The sequence below is a fragment of the Hemicordylus capensis genome, chromosome 2 (assembly GCF_027244095.1).
Source record: "Hemicordylus capensis ecotype Gifberg chromosome 2, rHemCap1.1.pri, whole genome shotgun sequence".
Classification (NCBI taxonomy): domain Eukaryota; kingdom Metazoa; phylum Chordata; class Lepidosauria; order Squamata; family Cordylidae; genus Hemicordylus; species Hemicordylus capensis.
Genome location: NC_069658.1, coordinates 391,993,049 through 392,017,685, shown reverse-complemented (window position 1 = coordinate 392,017,685; position 24,637 = coordinate 391,993,049). Strand labels below are relative to the sequence as shown.

Here is a 24,637-nt window from a genome sequence, read left to right as displayed (position 1 = left end):
AGTCGTAAGTGTGAACTTCCCCCTGTTCAGAACAACCTCCACTCAGAAAGCATGACTTCTAGGTAACCTAATGGCGTGGTGGTAGAGAAAGAGTGAATCTTGGAGCAGGTAGGCACAATGTACTCCTTAAGCTGCAAGGAGGGAAACAAAGAGATTACTAACAATGCCTGGAAGGAGCAAGCACTTATGAAAGGCGAGGAGGAGCACTGAGGAAGTCAAGGATAGTGAAGAGAGAAGCATTCCTGGGAATGAAGCACAGCCCCCAGGGCTGCATCCGAGCTCATGGTTTCCAGCATAAGCACCAATTTTCAAACTAGGAGCCTCAAGAGTTCAATGGACTGAAGTGTGGGCCCAGGCTTGCCAAGGGGTGGGCTGGAGAAAATGTTCTGGCTGATACTCTAACATTGTACCCATGCAGCAAAAGAAAGATAAGTTCAGCTGTTCTGTTCCCAACTAAAGAAGCACTGGTGCTCATGTGCGGGGTGGGGGAGGTGATTTTTGCTGGTTTCCTCTTCCCTGGGAAGCACTCTGTGCTACCCACAAATATGTCCCTAAGGGCTGCATGACCCTCAGGGTCATATATGCAGATGGCATAGTCCATTTCTGGGGGAAGGGGAGATTGGCAAATATCACCCACCCCACGTGAGCACCAGTGTTTCTATAGTCAGGAACAGAACAGCTGCACACATGCTTCTTTTGCTGCACAGGCATTTGGGTTGTGCACCCCTGGATTAGACTAATGTGCCATGTCCTACCTAGCTCAGCACAACCTCAGCAGTACCTATCTTGACTGGTAATAACTCTCCAGGGCTGCAGGTCAAGGTCTTTTCCAGGTCTATTATCAAAGATCCTTCAGCTGGAGATGCCAGTGATTAAAGGTGAGTCCAAGACCAGGGAGAAGTAGATTCAAATCCTTATTTGGCTCTGAAGCTGACTGGGTGACTTTGACTCAGTCACTGTCTCCCTAGCCTACCTCACTGGGTTGCTGTAAGGACAAAATGGGGTAGAAAGGGAACACCTTACGCCACCCTGTCCTCCTAGGAGGAAGGGCAGGCTATGTGTGTAATTAATAAATACAGGGACTATATCAGCAGTGTGAACTAGCATACTGGTGGTGGTCTGTTTATTTTCCCCCATGCCAATAGAAAGAGAACAATGACAAGAGTAACCAGTTCTGGTGGATGTTATCACAGAATATCTGCTCACTGTTACACTAAATCCCCCCCGCCCCCAGCAACAGGTGTCCTTCCTTAGTCCTTCTTACCTCCTGATCCCGGCAGCTTCATCGCCTTCCTCCTGTGGGGCCCTCTGCTTCAGCTGTTTCCGAATGTCCTTCCAGCGCTCCTCTAGCTGCTGTCTGAATGGATCAAGTTCCAAGCGGTCCAGCTGCAAAGGTGGGACAGACAGACTGAAGGTTGCTAAGGGAACAGCACATTTAAGGCCAAGGCTGCATGGGCCAGATATGACATAGCATAAGTGCTGTTGGCTTCAGAAAGCCCCCCCCCCGCCCCGCCCCAAAGAGGAAAGTGTGCTGCTTCTGTTTCCTGCAGTGGGTGCCTTTAGAATTCCTTACAGGTGATCACATCACTTGAAAGCAGCACTCATGGTCCACCACAGATTCTGTTCCCCGGTCATCACCCACCTAATTTCTGGAGGCAGGGGCAGGAGGAAATCTACGCAAACAGGCTGGATTGTCTAGGTAGGTAGAAGAAGGTGGACCTTCAGATGCTCTAGTTCCAGGCTGAGCATTGCTTTATAGGTCAGCATTGGCACTGATGGAGGCTTTTCATTAAACAGAATAAACGGAAACTTTGTGCACCTTTGAGGCTTTCCTCCTCCTCCTCCATTCCTATGCAAGTGCCTCTCTCTTGCCCCGCAGTGCCCCAGTACTGAACCACCAGTGTGTGAAGCTATCACCAGCTATATCGGATTTGAGGAGCCCGACCGAGGAGGCGGCAGCGCGAGCCTTGCTTACCTTGGAGTCCATTTCAATCAAGAGTTTGTCAAGCATTTTCTGCCAGTCTTGCTCTTGCCCAGCCATCTTATTTAACAGCTCCTGCATCATCTTATGCAACTGCTCTGTGGTGGCATCGAACTGCCTGCGGCTGACCTTCCCAGCCAAGGCAGTCTTATCCGCTTTCTGGAAAGGAGGAGAAAAGATCGTTGGTCTGATCTATGTCACAAAGAACTGGAGCAGGAGGGAGGCTGGGATTCGGACAGGCTGCAGGGAGAGAGCTTCTAAGACGCCCCCTGGAAGAGTTTACTCCTGTAGAGGTGGTGTGGCACACTGGAAGGCATGCATGGGGGGGGGGGTACTATTAGTAGGACCTTGGTCATTAAAAACAATCAAGATGGGTGAACTGGATGAAATTTATGAAGACAACAAATTTATGAAGACAAACAGCCCCTGCCTGCCCTCAAATCTACTGGCATATCTAATTCTCAGTTAACTTACCAATCAGTGTTTTCTCTAATTTTTTTAATCTGTGTGTGGAATGAGTTTTGTTCTGGGTAGCAGTATCAAGCCACTGTGTGCACATACATTCAGAGTGGGACCTTCCCGATTCAACATGAGCGGGATCTAAAATTAACTAAGTGAACATCAAAAAAATTGTGAGCGCACACATGTGCGCATGCCCCAGAGGGAACATTGGCCCCAGAAGCACAATGGAATGAGTTGGTAACAGTGTTCCCTCTAAGGCATGCACGTGTACATGCGCTCACACGTTTTTGATGTCCACTCAGTTAAATTTTAGATCTTGCTCAGCCTGAATCAGGATGTCCCCACTCTGAATGTACGTGTGCACACACTGCCTTGATACTGCCACCCAGAACAAAACTCATTCCACACACAGATGAAAAAAAATTAGAACACTAACTGGGGCTTGCCTTCACTTTGTTTATGACTTCCCAACAGTGCTTCAAGATGGATCTGTTATTCTGTTTGGGACACTGAAGGGTTCTCCCACTTGAGTTTAGGTGAGGGCTCTTTTCTGTGTTCTTCTCTGTGGCAGGAAGCTGTATGCAGGGGGCAGATTAAGCTTTCTGCCGCCCATTTGCTGCCCCTCTCTGGGGACGGCGGTGGCCGCAGAGGCTGTGGGGAGGGGGCAGAGGAAAGTCACCCCTTTAAGCTTTTTAAAAATACCACTGAATGGTGGGATGGGGGCAGTGGAGGCCACAGCAGTGGTTGCTGGGAGAATGAGGGGTGTGTGTGTGAGAGAGGGGAAGGTTCCTGTGCGAAGAAAGACCCAAATGGGCTGCCTGCAGACGGGGCCATTCAGTCATTTGGGAAGGAGCTCTCTCTTGCTGCCCTTGGCCCTGTTGCCCTAGCCCACCACGCAGCAGCATTGTTTTAGAAGGAGGGCAGTTGGAAGGAGCTCTGTCTTGCCGTCCCCATCACCCCATCCTGTGGGGTGTTAGAAGGTAAACTTTCCCCTCACCCCCCCACTCTCCCAGCAGCCACCACTGTGGCCTCTGCCGCCCCCATACCTCCACTCAGTGGTACTTTTAAAAAGGTGAAAGGGTGGAATTTCCACTCCCCAATCCACATAGCCACCCCAAAGAGGGGTGGCAAAAGCTGAAGAGTGACTCAAATCCTCAAATTTTTCTGCCATAGACCAATGCCTACTCTGCCTTTCCGTTAATCCCCCACTGGCTGTATGTTTGGGCTAATGGACAAAGAATGTCTTTTCTGCCTGCCATTTAACTCTGTTTCCTAAATAACCTCTTAAATGTTTCACTAATTAATACATGGACAAACATTGAGTAAGTTGATTAATATCTGCTAACTGAGTTATCCACATAGATAAGATTCCTGGTTTTTTAGGATCATTTTTTGAAGATATCTATAATATGAAGAACTGATACATTGTGTACTTTTCCCTGATCTGTTTGAAGGAAAACATGAGGGCATTGTGGAATGTATGGTTGAATACCAGATCATTCATTTAGATTAAAGGACTTGGGGAAATTCTCTTCTCTTTTCTGGTACACAATAACTTATGGAACTTTTAAAATGCAATTCCTGGCCGTGCACTGTATTGTAAATGGCCTCTTAGGCTTTAAGACACGAAGGTCATTCACACGGCCTCGCTGGGGGGGGGGGGAGGCGCGGAGAGGCAGGCTCCTCCCTGCCTCCCCACACAGGGCTGCTCTTCTTTGCCCACAGCTCTGCCACTTGCTGGGGCACATGAGCAGCAGTGTGGCGGGCGGCAGAGCCGGAACCAACCAAACTTCAGGCGATTGGTTGTGGTCTTGTTAACAATGAAAAGAGAGAGTAAAACTAAGGAGGACAATAACAAGAAAGGGTTAGTGGATAGAGATCAACCAAGTCTTACGGCAGAAGATATAACAAAAATATTTGCTGTAGAATTTAAAGGGTACCATCTTCAACAGTGCTGGTGCAGTAGTACCAGCACAAGACATTCCCACCCACTTTCATTTCTTGCGGCAGCCCCAAATTCCCTGAAAAGCTGTTCCTGAAGGTCAAGGGACCCTTGGCAATAGTGTGGGATGGCATGGGTGGTTGCAAAGAGAGGAGCGAAGAATCCACAGAATTCAAGCAGAGACACTAAGACAATGCATTATGCATGATGTAATTAGATATGTGGAGGTAATGCAGGAAGGGAATTGTATGTTACAAGAAGAAATGACCAGGGAATTGAACGAGGCAAAATAGCGACTGGTTTAACTTATTTTAAATTCTTAACCTATGATAAATGGGAAAAGAAAAAGAAGGAGCTACTGTCCCAAATATCTTTGTTGTTAGTAGCTTCTGATGAGGAAAATTACTCAAAGTCATCCCATTGAAATTAAAAGGACAAGTTAGGCATTGCTTAACTTGTCCTTTTAATTTCTATGGGATTACCTGAGTAATTTTCTTTATCATGTTAGCCACTGTCTTTGGAAGAGGAGGAAAGTTGATTCTTTTAAATCCAAATGGATAAAGTGTTGGGCTGTTTGGGTCTTGTAAAAGCACAAGAGAGAGAAAATCAACAGAACCTGTTTACTTCTCTTGTATTACTATTAAAGAAGACCACTATCAAATTTTATAGTAACACCCCACAGAATCAAATTTAGGAATGCTTTGAAGATAGGGGGTGGAGATACAGTCAACAAAGAGCTGATGTTTCATATTTGATAGGATTGCCCCATGATCAAACTCTTTTGAAAAAAGTTCTTTATGCAATAGTCATGATTATTCATTCAGCAGCATATGACTCCTTTGGTGCTGGTGTTGGGTTTCGGACAAACATACTGAACCCAATGAGAGAGAACTTGTTTGGAATCTGAAGATGGCAGCAAGAACTGAGGTGGCTAAAAAGTGGGAAGGAGCATCTGCTCCTTTACTTAGCAAGTGGCTATTTAAAATTTGGAGAGTCAGAGATGTCAAAATTAATAGAATATATACATTTCAGGGCAAGCAGCCACAGACCAAATAGCTTTTTGAGGAATTAGCTCCCATCTATGAATTTATGCAAGAGAAAGATGATTTAGATACAAATACTTAATTTGTTAAGATATTAACCACCATGATTTTCCTTGATTGTTTAACAGTCCCTATGAATTTTCAACAGGTTTTAGAGTGTGACATCTGAAAATATATTTATTATATTATATATCTGGGGGCGGGGGGAAGATGTTGTATTTTTTGGACTTGGTTTCTGTCACTTTTTGTGGGTTTGCATATTTAATTAAAAATTGTTCTATCTGTCTTCCAGTAGACATAGCTATAAATGTCCAAGGAGTATCTCCTCTGCCTTCAAAAAGGAGGCAAGTATCAGGATCCTCATTCAAAAAATATATATGAAGACTTGGGAAGCAAGCTATTCATGATTGCCCTGCAACTTAGCAGCCATAGAGTTGCGACCAGAACCCAAGTCTCTTTCTACTATATGTGAATGCTCCTTCTGTAAACAGAGCTTACCCTTAATCATGGTAAGGGGTCATACTTCGAGGGACACAATAGATGCTGTTCTGGACAGAGTTGCACTCCCCCACAAAGGAACAGGTATGTAGCTTGGGAGTGCTTCTGGACCCAGGCCTCACTCTGGTGTCTCAGGTTGAGGCTATGGCCAGGAGCGCTTTCTTTCTATCAACTTCGGTTGAATCTACAGCTGCATAAATTCCTTGAAGACAGTGATCTCAGAACTGTGTTGCACTCTCTGGTAACCTCTAGGCTTGACTACTGTAATGTGCTCTACATGAGGCTGCCTTTGTATGTAGTTCAGAAGCTTCTGTTGGTTCAAAATGCAGCGGCTAGATTGATCTCTGGGGTATTTTGGAGAGCCCATATTATACATGTTATAAAGCAACTGCATTGACTAACAATAGGTTTCTGGGCAAAATCCAAAGTGCTGGTGATAACCTTTAAAACCCTAAATGGCTTAAGACAGGATTACCTAGGAGAGTGCTGCCTTCTGCATGATCCCCACCGCAAACTGAGATCATAGAGAGAGGTCCATCTCTCTATGCCGCCAGCTCATCTGGCAGTGACTCGGGAGCAGGCCTTCTCTGTAGTCACTCCTGGACTGTGGAATGTGCTCCCTATAGACATTCATGGTTTAACACCTTTGCCAGCCTTCAAAAGAGCTCTTAAGACACATTTTTTCAGCCAGGCTTTTAGTAATCTCTAAATGCTCTAAATTTTTAAATTGCTGTTTTCAACAGTTTGTTTTATTTTGCTTTTCTTGTGTTTATTTTTGTGAACCACCTAGAACCTTTGGAATCAGGCGGTATATACTTTAAACAAACAAACAAACAAACAAACAAACAAACAACATCTCACAGCAGTTTGCCATGTATAGGATTGGACAAATCCTTACCACATCAATTTCCATCACCAGGCGATCTTTGTCAGCTTTTTCATTTTCTAGTTTCTCCAGGGACTTGAATAACATCTTAAAGAGCAAAAGGGTTGAAGCTGGTTATTGAAGAAATCAGCTCAGTTTCCTCACTGTTACCTTTTCTAATCTCCCAGATAGTGAGCACATGCACAACCCCCTCCTTTTTCCATGATGTCCAGATATTGCAAAGCATGTGTCCACATTCATTTGTACTCCCAATCCAGCACACTGGTGATAGATTGTCAGTATGTAATGGACTGCCAATTTATGAAAGAAAGTAGATCCACATAGGGTCAGTGGCTGCCTTTGAGTAAGGAAAGGGAACAGGATATGGAGAAGGAAAACCGAGTACTTGACATAATCATCTCCTGTTCATTGTGGCAAGTGGTAAATGCTCATGAGGCTTTGCTACCTTCAAATGATGTCGGCCCTCCCCAACTTCAGTCAAGAGTAGGGAGAAACCTTGCCCTGCCCACAGTGACCCCTGTAAGAAAGTTGCTTTTCAAAATTGTAAAAAGCAGATATACTTCTTATCTTAATATAGTCATTAAGCCCGTTGCATTAACGGGCGCTAGAAGAGTTGTGTAGAAATGTTTGCAAGTATAGTCTTTCTTCTAGGGCATGGGAAGTGGACCTCCTTCTGCTTGTTGCCTCATATTTTTTTCTGAGGCATCAATGTAAGCCTCACCTGTGCCTGGGGCCACTCCCTCTCACCTGTCTCTGCCCAGATGCAGCAGCCCACTCTCCATTCTCAAGAGAAACATTCCCTCCGGCTCAGCTGGGCTCATTTCTGTGTTTGTTTAGGATGGGACCATGAATGTGAAATCTACAGTTATCAACTGGTTAGGGTAGGAGCTGCAGGTGGGCAGACACTGGAGGAAAGGAAAGCTTTGCTCTGGGACAGAGAAGGGGCCGGCCAGCTGAGGGTCCAGAGTGGGCAGGATCTGGGCAGCAGCAGGGACAAGTGGGAGGGAGAGGAGAGGGAGAGGCCCCGGGCGCAGCAGCAGGTGAGGCTTCCTGACAGCCGGAGGGGGGACTGCTGGCAGGGAGGCCCGGCCCAGGAGAGCAGGAATTGGCCGGGACCAGCCAGGTGTGAGCGAGCGAGCCAGCCTCCTCTCTCTCTCTCTCTGGCCCGGGAGGTGTGTGGCTCTGGCTCAGGTGAGGAGGAGGGTGTTGCTGCTGCTGCTGCGCCACCAAGGGCGCAGCGTACTCCAGGGTCTGGCTGGCCCGGCAGCCACGCGTGGGCGGCAGAGGCGGGCCAAATCGGGGCAGCCCCGTGTGGACAGCCGCTGCCGGGCTGGGAGCCGCTCAGTGGCCCGCCGGAAGGGAGGCACCTGCCCGCCTGGCTGCTGCGGCCCCGTCGGGGGCGGGCTGGCTCGGCTCCTCCCTGCAGAAACTGCTGCTTGGCGGAGAGAGACACAGCAAAGCCAAGGGCCGCTGTGACACCTTCGACGGAAAGCGAGGTGAGTGCTGCTCCCGGCCTCCCGTCAGGGCACTGAGCCCCCACCCCCGGCCGGGGGCAGCTCGCGCAGCCCGGGCCCCAGGAGGCCGTGATGGGTCGTCAGCGGGTGGGCAAGCGAGCGGGCGCTTTGCCCTGGTCCCTTGTCCGAGGCGGCGGGCGCCTTCTCCGAGGCCGTCCAGCGGCCGGGACAGCTCTGTGGCTGCTGGGAAGGCGCCCCTCGGGGCTGGAAACCTGCCAGGGTCGTCGTCGTGGCGCGCACACAGTTGTTTGCGTCGTTACCGTTGCTGCGTACGCGCGTGCCACGCATGCGCAGAACACCCGCCAGAGACACGGACGCAGGTACCTTAGGGTTTTATTATATAGGATGACCTCTGGCACAGGGGCAGTGGTTATACATGACATTCTAGCCAATAGAGACTTGGAAGCTTTAATGTACAACATGTTCTTCCATGAGGCTGTGTGATAGGGTATAAATACTTCTGGGCTCGACACTATTGCTGCCCGACACTATTGCTGAAGACTGCCCTGGAATATAGGACTTGGCCATCTCAGCTATGACAGATGACAGTGCTTGAATCATAACTGCTTGATCAAGTTGTCAAATCCAACTAGGACTGCAGCATTGCTCCTGCTGTGAGGGAGAGGCAAGTTGCTGCTACTCATGCTTCAGGCTTTCCTCTTAAGAGTAAGAGCCAAAAGTAAGAGTAAGAGCCAGCAAGAGCAAAAAGCCAACCTTTACAGCAAGCACCACAATGCCACTCATTACGAGGGTGTCCCCCCACCCCTTTTCTTTGACTTCAACCGCTAACCTTGCCTCACGGTCACTTACACTGATCTCTTTCTGCTTCTGCCGATGATCTTCTATGAGCGTGCCTGTGGTATTGTTCAGCTTCTCGCAGTCTTCCTGAACTTGCAGGATGGTGTTCTGGATGTTGCTGAGCAACTCTTCATCCTGGGTGTAAAGGCAATAAAATCAGCAAAGGCCCAAGGATTGTATTCTATCTAGTAATCTTTTGTGTTTTGTTCTTTGGAAGTTTGTCCCAGTGGGGATCCTGTAGAGAGTATTGGGGGTGGAGTCAGAAAGAAAAAGGAGGGGAAAGGGGAAGGAGAAAATGGAGTTGTTTCTGGAATAACGTCTTAGTTAAATCCACATGAGTGTTTTGTGTTTACGAGGAAAGCACTTCTAAAACTAAGTTAACTAAAGTAATGGTGGCTGACTTAAACACTCCCAAAGCCTGCATAAGGTATCTTAAACTTTGGAAAGCTGGAAGACAGTGATGGAGGATGGACCTTGGACAAGTCCCTTCATAACAAATGGGGTATGAAGGACACTTTCTTTGAAAGGAGTAAACAACAGTCTGTTGGTGCATCACTTTCATTCAGCTCACTGAAAAACCTCTCATGAATTGAATGGACCTAAAGAGAAAACATAGGCTAGACAGGCCGTTGACTAACCCGTGAAATAGCAACTGCATTCCTTATTAAAGATATCCTTAAACATTACCCTAGCTACAAAGGAGCTGCTTTTCTGTTGTGTTTAATTGATCATATTGAAGGGCTAGTGTCATAGTTTGGCTAACTCAGTACTGGCAGAGGGCTCAGGGCCATTGAAGGGCCCATAGCTGTCCTCTGAGATCCTGGTAAACAAAAAAGATGGTGGACTTCAGTGTGGCTGCTGGGAAGCAGCTGCTATTGCTAATGCCAAGGTAACCCTTGTGAGGGTTTGGCATAATGTTGGAGGCAGTTCAGAGATCTCTTTGACAGCCATCCTTTTGCTACAAAGCAACACCCCCGCCCCCACTATCGCATCCAGTGACACAAGAACGGAGGCTATGGGGTTTGCAGTATAGCTTTAAAAAGACTGCAGCATCTGCTCCAATCTCTGCCACTAAGGGGCTCCACAAAGATACTTGGCCAAGGGCCCCTAAAAACCTGGAGTCAACACTGCCCAATCAGGCTGGTGAGAACCCAAATACATGGGTCTTTCCTATGGAATTGATATATGCCTTCCTGGTGGGGTTCTGACTCCAAGGTCAGGACCCATTTGTTCAGTCTCGGCTCATATAACTGGGTCATCCAGATATTATCCCAGCTGCATATAAGTGGCTATCATTTGGACAAGGTAATATTTAAAGAGCCTCAACATTAAGGATGATGGGGCCTAGTCAAGTGGGAAGTGACTGATACACTTGTGACTCTGTGGCTCTCTACCAATGAGTTGCTCTCTACCTATAATTTGGTTTGTTCAGAAACTATTTTATGGCTGATGCCATAAAATAAATTTTAAGTTTGTTACCACAAGCATAATTCCCTTTTATTTTGGTGTAATGTAATTTCTGTGCATGTATGCTCTGAATAACAACTTTTACACCATGAATATTCTTCTGTCATTGTCACCTGAGTTTGGAAGCAGAAACCTGTCTTTGGATGGAAACGCCATGGAAATTTCCCCCTCAGCTATTGCTGATATTGCAAACAGTGGCACCTTGCTGTAAAGCACAGCAAAAAACAACAATATACCAAAGGGATTCATTTAAGGTGTGTGTGTGGGGTGGACTTCTATAACTATTATAAATGGCAGAGTGAAAAAAACCTCTTCAGTTCTCTGGGAACAGACAACACTTACTACCGTATACACAAGCAAGCAACCCGTACAAAATATTTTCTGAAAGAAAAAAACACTGGATGCAGAAAGAAAAGACACACAGCCTCTCTGGTGAAAGGAAGAGTACTGTGGGCCCTCAAAGTGCCTTCAGCATCCCTGCACTGAAAGCTTTTTGTGAAGTGGACTGCACATGAACGAGGAGAGCGCAATATTTGCGTCTCTCCCTTTGCTGCAAAAGCCCTTTCATCTGGTATAAATACATTCCTGAGGGCTGCATGACACTCAAGAACATATTTCTACAAGCAAAGGGGGCTTTTAGAAGGCGTGAAGGGACGTGAAAATCACTCCCCCTCTACATCCAGTCCGCTGCACAAGAAGCTTTCAGTGACCACAGCCATCTTTCTGTTGCCAGAGGGCTGCAGATAACGTTGGTCAGTGCTCCAAAGTGTGGCAGGAGATATATTCAACTTTGTGGGTTGCAGTACAAATGAGTAGAGTTCTATGCAGAATTTGGCCATTGTCTCTGGCCATTGTCAAGGAGGTTACTGTTGTCAAGGAGGTTACTTGAAACTGCTAACTGATTAATGATTTTAATTGTAAACCGCCCAGAGACACAAGTTTTGGGCGGTATAAAATATGTTAAATAAAATAAAATAAATAAAATAAACTGAGGAAAGAGGCACCTTTTTAAAGTGGCAGTTCGCTTTTTTGAGCAGGGGGAGAGCAACTGGTCCTATCCATCCCTAGCACAGCATCCCTCCAGCGGCTGTTGCTGGTGCTTATCTTATGTTTCTTTTTTAGAATGCTAGCCCTTTGGGGACAGGGAACCATCTTATTTATTTATATTGATCTAAACCATTTTGGGAACTTTTGTTGAAAAGCAGTATATAAATAATTGTTGTGGTTGTCATGAAGATCATTTGGTCATTTGTAAAGGAGGTCATTTGTGCTTGAGGTGGATGACCTTTAAAACCTGGTCCAGCTCTCTTAATTCTTTGCTCATGTTACCTTGGAAAATAATCTTGTTCTGTTCAGAATAGGCAAGGAATGCACAGCGGGTGTGCATTCATGAACACACACACGCACAGAGAGTCTAGTTCTTGGCTCTACTGCTAAGGCTAATCACAATGGCCAACTGCAGTGTAGAACTATGCATGCAGTTTGTCCATTAAGAGAAGGACAAGATCTAAGAAGCAAGAGTATGCAGGAACTATCACATGGTAGCTCATGATGGAATCAATCTCTGGCTAGGAAGGCATTTCATATGTGACAGGATTCTGCAATTCCTTAGGTATAAAATACGTCCCCACACCCCTATGCACCTAGAAAGTTTTAGGCTTATGTTTCTGTGATGACAGTCAGAAGCCATGTTAATTTTGCCTGGGGGAAACTGCATTTTAAAACACTCTGGCCACAATCCAACAGAGATGTAAATACACTTGCAATGACTGAAATGAATGGGTTTAAAAACACACTTAATTTTCTACTGGATTGTGGCCTCTGCAAACAGCTTTTGCAGGCATCACTGGTAGCGCATGTAAAAGTGGGACAGTAGGAGACACTGTAGTCACTAACAAAAGTCCCATGATTTATTCTCTGAGAGCTAGACCACATAAAAAGCACAAGCCCATCAGATCTTTTGATGATCTTTTAGGATGAATAGAGAAAATAAATGATAAATGGGGCCATAGGAAACAAACAATCTGCATTCAGGTTAGCAGACGGCCAGAAAACAACTCCAGGAAAGTCAACAGATGCTCAGGTGCCTTTTGTCACTCAAGAACTCTTTTAGCACAAAAAAAACTTACCCACTACCACATTTCAGCAGAAGGGCAAGTTAAAGCAGAAAGGCAAGTAACTTAGCAAGAGCAGAGCAAAATCTAGAAGGCAGGCAGGCCCATGCCCACAGCACCCTAGAGATCACTGCCTCAATTCAACATGATCAGTGGATTTGACTGAGACGCAATTCTGTGTGCAGTTAGGCTGCTTAAACCCTATTGAACTGAAGTGGAAGCAGGAAGGAAGACAAACTGCAGCTTCATGCAGAACAAGCAGCAGAAAAAAGCAAGCAGATGGGATCCTTCATGCAAATCCCTGGATGATGTGCCTGAGCCATTTTTCATGCATGAAATGGTCAGGATTGGTAGGCAGGGGCTTCAGATTCTGCAGAGATGAATCACGGCTATCAGGGTCTGGAAGACATCCCAAGAGAGCCCAAAGCTCCCAGCTTCCTCTAAGTTATGCGTGAATCAGTCCAGTCCCAAAGGAGGACTATGCTAAAGATTTAGTTTGTATCATCACCTCTTTGGGAGGAGATGGGATGGTGGGCTGATATAGTGACCTCATCTGTAGGAATGGGAGGAGAGTATCTGGACATGTGCTGATGTACAAGGGATTCTGCCTTAGGACAGCAGGTTGGTTTACATGATCTCTGCATCTGTTCTGGGCTTATGATTCCAAAGCCTCTGCTTCTCGGCCTCAGTTTTAAGTCGCACACTTCTCAGCCTTCCTCATAGATCCTAAAGAACTTTCCCCAGTCAGTATCAAATCAGGCCTCAGTACCCATACAGTGCCCACCCCACCCCACTCACCAAGTCCTCCCACCCTTGTCCTATCCATTCCTGCATCCTCATGTCAGAAACGGGGCCATCAAACTGAGCCCCGTTCTTGCGCAGGCCTTACCTGGCGGTGCTTGGGTTTCTTGGCTGCCTTGCCTTCTGCCTGCCTGGCCATGAAGTTGTTTATGGAGTCCTGCAGCTGCTCATAGCGCTTGAACAGCTGGCTAACCTTCTCACTCACATCTAAGGTGCAAGCTGCACATGTGCCTGTGCCGTGAACCGCAGCCAGCCCGGGCTCCGGGGTGGGTGGCATGCTCATGGACAGCAAGGTGGACGAAGAGGTCATCATGTTCTCTATGACAGATCTAAGCTTGTCTAACTGTGGGCAGGGAGAGAAGGAGGCTGGTTTTAGAGAGAGGGTTGGACAGCAACATGCCTTTATTTTCCACAGAAACCGGGGGGATGGCAGCAGTACCAGGCTTCTCTTGTTCAGAGACAGTCACTGGCAATGAGGAAAATGACTCAAAGTAGTCCCATTTAAATTAAAGTTAGGCAATGCCTACCTTCTCCTGTTAATTACAATGGGGCTGCTTTGAGGCATTTTCCTCATTGCATCAGCCACTGAGTTCATCAGGTCATATTTTGGCTGTCCTCTTTTTTTAAGGTGCAGGGGTGGAAATCTAAAAATAGGAACAACCCAAGCAGTTTCCAAGGTGGAATCTAGCAATGCTGTGAATCCCAATTCTCACTCCCAAAATAAAGTCCCAAGAACTCATGAATATTGAGGGCATGTCAAAAAGCAGCATCTGCTGCTAATTTAAGACACCTAAAAGGGACCAGATAGAGCTTCCGGTGGCCACAGAGTGGCACTGTCACCTTGCATGGCTCCCTGAACCAACTGACCACAGTCCCCCTTCCTTCTGTCTCGACACACATCAGTGAAAACAGCACCAAGGCCCTTTGAGCATAATCTCTGCACCCCAGTTTTTGTCACTTTGGCTAAAGCAAACCCCTTAGAATCAGTCCTTTGAAGACCATAAGAACTTAAGAACAGCCCTGCTGGATCAACCCCAAGGCCCATCTTAGTCCAGCATCCTGTTTCATTCACACAGCATCCTGTTTCATTCACACCTGTTTCAAACATCCTGTTTCATTCACACAGTGGATCACCCGATGCCCACAGGCAAGAGGTATGTGCATGCCCTCTCTCCTGCTGTTGCTCCCCTGCAACTGGTATTGAGAGGCATTGTGCCTCTGAGGCTGGAAGTGGCCCACGGCCAGCAGACTAGTAGCCATTAATAGACCTGTCCTCCATGAATTTGTCTGAGCCCATTTTACTGCCCAAAGGCACTCACAATGGCTTTCAGACTGAGCTGGAAGTCCACAGGAGGTAAATAGGGCTGTTAGCCAGATGGGAAGAGGATAAAAAGCAACAAATATTGTGGCCTGCTTCTTTATTAAAGGTTTGATATGGTGAAGCTCTTCATGGCATGGAGCTAAGTGTCATCACCTGCTAATTACTGGAGACCAAACTTCTGCTAAACAGATAGCAATAGAACTTGGCAACTCCAGAAGGAAAAGGGCCTCAAGGAAGCCAGAGGGGGATGGTGGAGGAGGGAGGCAGCAATAATCTGCCCACTGGGCAGAAGCAACCTGAGCTTGCAAAACCCTCCCAACACCTGTAGAGGATTAGGGAGGAGGGAGTCCTCTGGAACCCTGCAGCCTTCAGGGAGGAGTTACAGGGCATAGAACCAGGTCCTGATGCCAAGCCAGAAGAAGGAAAATAAGACCAATGCCAGGTACCTTGTCTACTTGTCAGCAGGAACTCTCCCCTCCCAATCCAGACCAAAGCTGTCCCCAGCATAGTTGGGCCTTGAGCATGGGCATCTGGAGGGGTGGCAAGGGACTGACTGCCCCTCCCGGATTGAGCCAGCCTCATTGAATTCAATGGAGCTTACTCCTGGAGAAGTAGGTATGGGATTACAGCCTTTGCCCCGTTGGGGAAAATGTCCTGCAGACACCCAGGGCCCTGGATTCCCCTCCCTGCAATCTACAGGGCATGCTTTCTGACAGTTTGATTGCAAACTCCTGCTTAGTAAACCAGAAGCTGGATTTAGGCCAGTCATGTCCATAAGCACCAAAAATGTACCTGCCATGAATGATATTATCAGTCCCACTGCCCATTGCAGGACAGCTTATGTAGTGGGCCTATTGAGCGAATCACCTGGAAGGAATTGCTACTCATCTTTCCCTGCTAACTGGGCAAAGAGGCACCTTTTAACGTGGTGATTCTCTTTATTTAGCAGGGGGAGAGCAACTGGACCTATCCAGCCCCAGCACAGTACCTCCAGTGACTGTTGCTGGTGTCTGACTTATGTTTCTTTTTAGCTTGTGAGCCCTTCGGGGACAGGGATCCATCTCATTTATTTATTATTTCTCTGTGTAAACTGACCTGAGCCATTTTTGGAAGGGCAGTATAGAAATCGAATACATCATCATCATCATCATCATCATCATCATCATCATCATCATCATCATCATCTTGCTTGTTACCCAAGGCTAATTGCAAAACAGATGCCAGCTCATGGAAGACTTAAGAAAGAACCTGGACTGATCTTCTTTCCTACCATTACTAGATCTTGCCCGACACTTAGGCAGTTTGGGGTTGTGCATTCATCTCCTTTGGAAAGAGACTCCTCAACAGACACCCTTACAAAGAGCAAGGGGTTCCAAGGTTCAGTAAGCAAGTGCCCTGAACAGCGTGACTGACTCTTCGTACCCAACAATACAGACCACTGCACACAATCTCGGCTGATCCCGGTTTCTTTTGCTGACCTGTTCCTGCAGATAGAGGCCAGTGTCGGTCACTGACTGTTCCAGCGTAGCTTTCCCCATATCTTGCTTGTCTCTCAGCTCCTTTAGCTCTTTCTCTATATCCTGCACTGTTGCTCTATACCACAAAGCCAACAATGGAGAGCAGTCAGTCAGCAAAATGCTCTGAAGATCACAAGTGAAATCATTCTGACAATTTCTCTTCTGACTACTAGAAATGCAAAGTCAAGTGCATGGAGGGAAGACAGACCATCCGACATGTGGTTTTATTGGGCTTGGAAAGCTATGGGTTAAAGACTTCTGGGCTGGGATTCAAAATCTGTTTTAAGCTTTTCTAATAATGACACTATGATCTAGGGTTGCCAGGAGCCCTTATTTTATGGGAATAACCCAGAAAGCCCTGGACTCCATAAAATATAAAGAATGTTTCTTATTTCAGAATACTGCAAATCCATCTAAATATCTTAACACCCACATTGTATGTATGCATGCTGTATCCCATATTTAAGAAATATTGACCTGGCAATTCCTGGTTTTTTCAAGTCATTCACATTTACCACTAGTGTTTTGTAGTGTTTATTCAAGAACTGTTCCTAGAAAGGCTGTGCTTCTGACTGTAGAAAATAAATTTCCTCTGGAAAGGAAAACTGTAGGAAGATTGGTGCCGATTCACTTGGGGTGATAAGAGTCAGTTGATGTTTACATTGAGACTACTGTGGTCTAGTTTGGACCACCTTGAGTAATCCATATTGGGGCAGAAAGGTAGGATAGAAGTCCCTTAGATAGTCAGAAGCATGGGAGTCATACCCTGTGATAAGATCCTACATTGTTGTGATAAGCATCTGACTACAGGAACTGCATGGGCAAGGGCAATGGTTTAGGCCCTTCCCATCTGATGTGCCCCAAAGAGATGAATGGATTCTATGTAGGCTCAGACTGCACACTATGGGGCAGGCCTGCTCAACTTTGGTCCCCCAGCTGTTTTTGGACTGCAACTCCCACAATCCCCAGCCATAGTGGCCAATAGCCAGGGATTATGGGAGTTGTAGGTCAACATCTGCAGGAGGGCCGAAGCTGAGAATCCCTGCTGTCAGATGAGGGTCATAAGCTCATGCATTTTTAAAACTGGAAGTTATTGCTGAGATGCAGGGGAAGAAGCAGATCAGCAATAACCATAAATTTCTCAACAGCAACAACAACAAATAATTAGACCTGCCTGAGATTCTCTCCAGATCTCTTCCTGATGCTAAACCATCCCTGGAGAAGATGCTCCCACCCCTTGCTAACCTAGGTCAGACTATACTTGCAGTCTTAAACATGTGCTAGGCCCGCTCTCCCTGCAGAGATTTGCAGTTTAGAGTAAAGTAAAGTGTGCTGTAGAGTTGATTTTCAACTCCTGGCTCCCACAGAGTCCTGTGGTTTTCTTTGGTAGAATACAGGAGGGGTTTACCATTGCCTCCTCCCGCGCAGTATGAGAGGATGCCTTTCAGCATCTTCCTACATCACTGCTGCCTGATATAGTAGCAGCAGGGATTCGAACCAGAACCTTCTGCTTGTTAGTCAAGCATTTCCCTGCTGTGCCACTGAATGGAGGCCCTTAAAAGGTATACCTTTCACTTTTAAGGGCTTTTCTCTTCACAAGGGCTATTTCAAATATGTTGTGGATCTTTCCACACAATTAAATTTTGCCCCAATAACATTATAACTATAGAAACAGTGCTTGAGCAAAGTTATCAATTTCTTGAATGTTGAACCAACCTGTTAAAAGTCTTCTGTACATGAACATTTTTACTTTAAAGTGCTAGAGAGGGCTATGTCAGAAAAAGCAATGATGTTTCCAAAATGTGCACAATTGACGAGACATTATGCTAACAGGTTTGCTGAAAAATCAAAGGGATTTCAAATCAATCTTAACACTCACGCTCATAATGCTTTTGAAACATCTTTGTAGAAGCCTATTATAGTTGCCCTCTTGAGAAACTCACTTCCAAAGAACTAGTTACAGGTCAAGGGTCTGAAGTTTAAAGCATCTTGGGTTTGACTTTTCTCTATTGATTATTATGGACTATTGTTGAACTGCTCTGGGCATTATTATTGAAAAAGATCCATTCTACAGCAAGTGAACTCCATGGTATGCATTGCATGGTATGCATTGCATACCATGGAGTTCACTTGCTGTAGAACAGAAAGCATGGGATACTGGTTTTGGCGAGGCCTGTCATGCGGTAGTAACCACCAATGGAACAGTGCCTGGATTCACCCATTAGTAGTTAGTTTTTACCTGAGATAACCTATCTGCATGTTGATCTGACCAGCTCCCTCCACTTTCTGATCTGAGTCTGCCGCTGCCAGCTCTCCTTCAATGACTTTCTGAATCTTGTTTAACTGGAATCACAATCAGAAAGAACAAGGAGTCCAACATTTATGTTTAACTTTAAAAAAAAAAAAACTTTGGTCACAGTTTCTTGCTGTCCTCTGCCAAACTTGCCTGGGAAGAGAGAGGCAGTTGCCTCCCTGTTGCAGAAGCAACAAATAGTTCTAGGAGTTTACACCCATTTATAACAGAGCTGAATTTAAATCTAGAGATTAAGGAAATGCTTCCAGGGGGGATATCAAACTGACAGATTCCTTGGCAAGAAGAGCATTACCATCACTTCCCCATTGTGAGGTTTGCTTGGATTCGCCACTTTGTTATTTTAGATAACCGGTAAAGACCTTTTTGTTCACCCAGGCCTTTTAAATTCTGATTTTCAGATTTGATTTGACTTGATCTTAAACTACTTTTAAAATAAATTTTTAAACTGCTTTGTATTGTATTTTGTATTTTCCCCCTCCCTTTTTGTCTGTAATGATTTGATAATTATGTGTTTTTATTGTATGTTTTAGTTCTGTGTTGTGAGCCGCCCAAAGAACAATTTGTTATGGGATGGCTAACAAATAATGTTTATCATCATCATCATCACCACCACCACCACCACCATCGCCACGACCACTGCATGATGCTGAGGTTCCAAGAGGTTGAGCTGAGAAAGCCAAACTAGATACGAGATCGAAAAAGCAGCAACAAACCAAGGACCAAGAATACAAGGGAGTGACAACAGCTTTGCAGGAGCACCTCTACAGTATGTCTCATTCAGTGGTCCCTCTAATTTTTTTCATCTCTGTGAGAATGAGTTTTTTTCTGGGCGGCAGTATCAAGGTACTGTGTGCGCACCTGCATTCAGAATGGGGCCTTCCTGATTCAACCTGAGCGAGATCTAAAATGAACTGAGCGGACATCCAAAACCATGTGAGCGCACACACGTGCACATGACTTAAAGACAACAGTGGCCTCATTTATGCTCTGCGTAGAAATATATAAATATTACAAGGGCACATTAGGCAGATTCAGACATTATGTGGATTCATAGCTTATTTAGTCTAACTGTGGTTCATTTGTATATCTGAACCCACATCAGTCAACAAACTGGTTTATTTCAGGCATTCAAACCATAATCTGAACCCAAGGCTTGAAACTAGTTTGTTTGTCCTTACCAGTCTTGTGTACTGTCTGATCCCACAATCATAGTTAACCCATTTACTCTTGGGTTGGTTCAGTATCCCTGAACTCATAAGACTCTCGTACAGAAAGAGGCACACCTACATCATGGGAGGTAAGGACGGGGTGGGACCCAAGCAACCGCAAAATGGTGAAGCAAACAAGATTTGGTGATTCTGGTGTCAATCTACATTTGTTAAAGAAACTTTCATTAAAATAAACTATGGTTCCATCCAAGTAACCATGGTTAAAATAAACCTACCCATTGCAACTCCTGTGGTCTCACCACAAAGAAAACTAAACCTGGTACCTGGTAGTGCTGTCCACAGAACTCCTTACTGCTTGAGGAAGTAGGGAGGATATAACTATTCCCCTGGTCTCTTTCACTGTCTGTCTACCTACCTACCTACCTACCCCGCCCCCCTTCAGTTCTATGGCTATAATGCAAACTGGTACTTCTTCATACTCATGCAAGAGGGGAGGGGTGATTTTTGCCCCCCCCCAACCCTTCTCTTTGTGGTCCTTTATGCCCTCCAAAAATATGTGCCTGAGGGCTGGGGGACTCATAAGAGCAAATTCCAAACTCTCTCTCTCTCTCTCTTGGTTTTTAGGAGGTTGCTGAAAACATTTTCCATTCACAAAGTTTCCGAGGAAGCGGGCTGAGCGCTGATATGGATCGATATTTTTGTGTCCTCTCGGTTTATTGATGGTTTCAATCTGATGTTTTGTCTTGCATGTGTTAATGGTTTTTAATGGGCTGTCATATTTTGTTATGTAATAAAAGTTGCCTTAGGCATCCTTTTGGTAGGGATGTGCACGGAACTGTTTTGAGTAGTTTGATTTGAATTCGAACTGAAGTTGAACCAAACCGCCAGTCCACGAACCAGTTTGGTTGAACTGGCCAGTGGTTCAATTGGTTCAAACCGGTCCAAAGGGCTATGCTTGTAAAGGGGAATCCTTCCTTTAAAAGGTTTCCAAGGGTGGCCAGGGTGGCGAGAGGGCACCTTACCACCAGCGACAGCAGTGGCTCCTCTAAACCCCGGTGCTTCCCCCAGAAGTACAGCCTGAGGGGCAGCGGTGCAGTCTGGCCTCTGCAGATGCGCAGACGGAACCACACCAGTGCGCGGTCCACACTGCTGGGGAGAGTGCCAGGGTTTAGAGGGGCTGTCGGTGCCAGTGCCAGTAAGGTGGCCTCTTGCTGCCCACCCTCCCCACCAGCTGCCTTTAGAAACATTTTAAAGGTAGGATTGCCTTTTGCTTGTAAAGAGGAATCCTGACTGGATCCCCCTTTACAATCATCACCCTTCAAACCAGGTCATAGGTCTGTAATGGAACAGCCCAGTTTGGTTCTAACTCGGACCAGACACCATTTTTTGAGGCCGGTTTGGTTTGAGTTTGAATTGGTTGAACCAGGCCAGTTCGAATCAAATCCAGTTTGATTCAAACTGGTTCTGCACACTTCTAATTTTTGGATCAGTCTGGGTAGAAATGACACAAGTAAACAAACAATTGAAAATGCTGCAGCAATTAGGGATGTGCGAACAGGTTCGACGTCCAACTTGTTCGGTCCGGTGTCGAATCGAATCCCGCTTGGTTTGGTACCAGACCGAACCCCGCTGGCCATTCTTGTTTGCGACCTGCCCCGAACCAAACTCGGGGGTGGTACTGGACCAAACTGGCCCAGTCTAGTTCAGGTGCAGTTCAGACCTGAACCGAACCGGGCCAGCCAGTTTTGTGCACACCCCTAGCAGCAATGCATACAAAAGGTTAGAAAACAGAAGCTGTGAGTACAGCTTCTAAAATCATGATGTTTCTTGGGACCCGGCAAATGCCCTTTTGAGAGAATGGTATTGCAACCATTGCTGTTGCATGCAAAGCAGCCTACTACCCCCTCACCTTCTCTTTTTCAGTTTTCAGGTCTTCTTCCATGGACTTGATTGCAGAGAGCTTGTCTGGAAGGTCAGGTGGGATGCCAGCAAGGCTCTTATAAACTACCCAGCAACAAGGAAATATAATTAATTAATTAGACAAACTAATTAATTAAATAAAACCACACTGTCCCTACATCTTAACTCCCAGTCTAACCCCCTGATCCTAAATGGCAGGACCAATAGCATCTAGACTCTGACATTTTCAGATTTCTCCTCCTGAAACGTTGGTAGCTAACACTGTGAGAACCTGCATAAACAGGACCTGAATATTTGCCCACTTTTAAGCCCTGAGAAGTGTTTTGGGTAATCTGTAATCCATACGTGCGTCAGTGAGGAAGTCTCGCAGCCTGTTGAGATCTGCGTGGTTACACTTGTACATATCCAGCAAGTTAATCTGATCTCTCAAAGCATTGTAGAGGTCGGTCAGCGTGGAGAGTTGGCGTAGGGCATCCACAGTCTCAGCATAGCGGGCCGGGGCCAAAGTGGATCCAGAGGAGGGAGACTCGGAATACTGTACAGGAGTTGTGGGGGTGAATGCCGGTGATGCTGGGGGTGTAGTACCCACAGGAAGCGCAGGTGGCACTGCAAGCTGATACCCAGAAGGAATGGCCCAGGAAGCCCAAGGCTGGCCTTCAGCTTGGGCATCAGTAACACCAGGCTGGACCCCAAAGTAGATTGCCTGGGCCCAGGGCACTATTGGCTGGGCCTCCAGAACTTCAGGCTGGGCTCCAGGAGCACCCGGTTGAACCCCAGGAGCTCCAGGATAGGCTGCCTGGGCCCCGGGCCCTCCAGGCTGAGCCCCGGGTGCTCCAGGATAGCCTGCCTGGGCCCCGGGCGCTCCAGGCTGAGCCCCAGGAGCTCCAGGATAGGCTGCCTGGGCCCCGGGCGCTCCAGGCTGAGCCCCAGGAGCTCCGGGATAGGCTGCCTGGGCCCCGGGCGCTCCAGGCTGAGCCCCAGGAGCTCCGGGATAGGCTGCCTGGGCCCCGGGCCCTCCAGGCTGAGCCCCAGGAGCTCCGGGATAGGCTGCCTGGGCCCCGGGCCCTCCAGGCTGAGCCCCGGGTGCTCCAGGATAGCCTGCCTGGGCCCCGGGCGCTCCAGGCTGAGCCCCAGGAGCTCCGGGATAGGGTGCCTGGGCCCCGGGCCCTCCAGGCTGAGCCCCGGGTGCTCCGGGATAGCCTGCCTGGGCCCCGGGCGCTCCAGGCTGAGCCCCAGGAGCTCCGGGATAGGCTGCCTGGGCCCCGGGCCCTCCAGGCTGAGCCCCGGGTGCTCCGGGATAGCCTGCGTGGGCCCCGGGCGCTCCAGGCTGAGCCCCAGGAGCTCCGGGATAGGGTGCCTGGGCCCCGGGCCCTCCAGGCTGAGCCCCGGGTGCTCCGGGATAGGGTGCCTGGGCCCCGGGCCCTCCAGGCTGAGCCCCGGGCGCTCCAGGATAGCCTGCCTGGGCCCCGGGCGCTCCAGGCTGAGCCCCAGGAACTCCGGTATAGGGTGCCTGGGCCCCGGGAGCTCCAGGCTGAGCCCCGGGAGCTCCTGGATAGGCCCCTGGTGGACCAGGATATGCCCCAGGTGCTCCAGGAACTCCTGCCTGAGCCCCGGGTGCTCCAGGATAGGCCCCAGGTGCTCCAGGAACTCCTGCCTGAGCCCCAGGTGCTCCAGGATAGGGTGCCTGAGCCCCAGGTGCTCCAGGATAGGGTGCCTGAGCCCCGGGTGCTCCAGGATAGGGTGCCTGAGCCCCGGGTGCTCCAGGATAGGCCCCGGGTACTCCAGGATAGGGTGCCTGAGCCCCGGGTGCTCCAGGATAGGCCCCAGGTGCTCCAGGAACTCCTGCCTGAGCCCCTGGTGCTCCAGGATAGGGTGCCTGAGCCCCGGGTGCTCCAGGATAGGCCCCGGGTGCTCCAGGGTAGGCCCCAGGTGCTCCAGGGTAGGCTCCGGGTGCTCCAGGATAGGGTGCCTGAGCCCCGGGTGCTCCAGGATAGGCCCCGGGTGCTCCAGGATAGGCCCCGGGTGCTCCAGGATAGGCCCCGGGTGCTCCAGGATAGGGTGCCTGAGCTCCGGGTGCGCCAGGATAGGCCCCGGGTGCCCCCGGATAGGGAACCTGGGCTCCAGGAACTCCTGACTGGGCCCCTGGGTAGACTGCTCCAGGAGCTGCTCCTTGTTGGGCTCCAGGATAGGCAGCTCCTGGCCCAGCCCCAGGCATGCCTGCCGGAACACCAGCTGCTCCCACCTGGGCCCCTGGGTAACCACCTCCGGCTGCAGCCGCACCAGGCTGGCCTCCTGGCTGAACTCCAGGGACAGCTGCTGGAGCACCGCTGGGAGCCCCTGGCGGGCCTGCTTGTGCCCCAGGTGAGCCAGCCTGTGTCCCTGGAGCTCCTTCTCTTCTCTGTGCACCAAGTTGGGTTCCTGTAGATCCAGGGGAGGGTGGAGTGCCAGTTGGAGAGTGCTGGACTGGACTTGTCTCCTAGAAATACATGAAAAGGAAACAGAGTTAGTGACAGAGAATCTAACAGCCAACTCTTGAAGAGAAGGGCTAGGCAGCAGGTATGGAGCCAACCAGGGGCGTATCTAGGGTGGGGCAGGCAGGGCACGTGCCCCGGGCGCCACTTGAAGGGGGGTGCCATTTCATAAAATTAAAAAAAATAATAATAAATGGCTGCTGAAAACACAGTGGCCACTGCACATGCTCAAATGGCCTCTGTGAGGCCCAAGGCCAGGCCATTTGAGCATGCATGGTGGCCATTTTGTTTTTAGCGGTCATTTAAAAAAAATTTAAAAATGGCCACAACACATGCTAAAATGGTCCCTGCGAGGCCCTAGAAGCCAGCAGGGGGAGGGGAAACCTTTACAGACCCCCCACAGCCTTTAGGAAGCCCCC

General features: G+C 48.0%; 1 protein-coding gene across 7 annotated transcripts in view; it reads right to left on the bottom strand.

Annotated features, from left to right (window-relative positions):
- QRICH2 (glutamine rich 2) overlaps positions 1-24,637 on the bottom strand; it is a 65,264-nt gene that overhangs the window by 19,884 nt on the left and 20,743 nt on the right. For 4 of the 7 annotated variants that reach the window (XM_053296392.1, XM_053296393.1, XM_053296391.1 and 1 more), the window contains exons 5-13: positions 22,093-24,223; positions 21,737-21,831; positions 18,584-18,687; positions 16,306-16,420; positions 13,595-13,849; positions 9,137-9,259; positions 6,825-6,899; positions 1,976-2,140; positions 1,265-1,386 (exon numbers count right to left, since the gene is read on the bottom strand). In XM_053296392.1, the coding sequence (XP_053152367.1) occupies positions 1,265-1,386; positions 1,976-2,140; positions 6,825-6,899; positions 9,137-9,259; positions 13,595-13,849; positions 16,306-16,420; positions 18,584-18,687; positions 21,737-21,831; positions 22,093-24,223 (3,185 nt within the window). The remainder of the gene's footprint in view (positions 1-1,264; positions 1,387-1,975; positions 2,141-6,824; positions 6,900-9,136; positions 9,260-13,594; positions 13,850-16,305; positions 16,421-18,583; positions 18,688-21,736; positions 21,832-22,092; positions 24,224-24,637) is intronic. The other 3 variants (XM_053296396.1, XM_053296397.1, XM_053296394.1) reach the window with 3 other exon arrangements.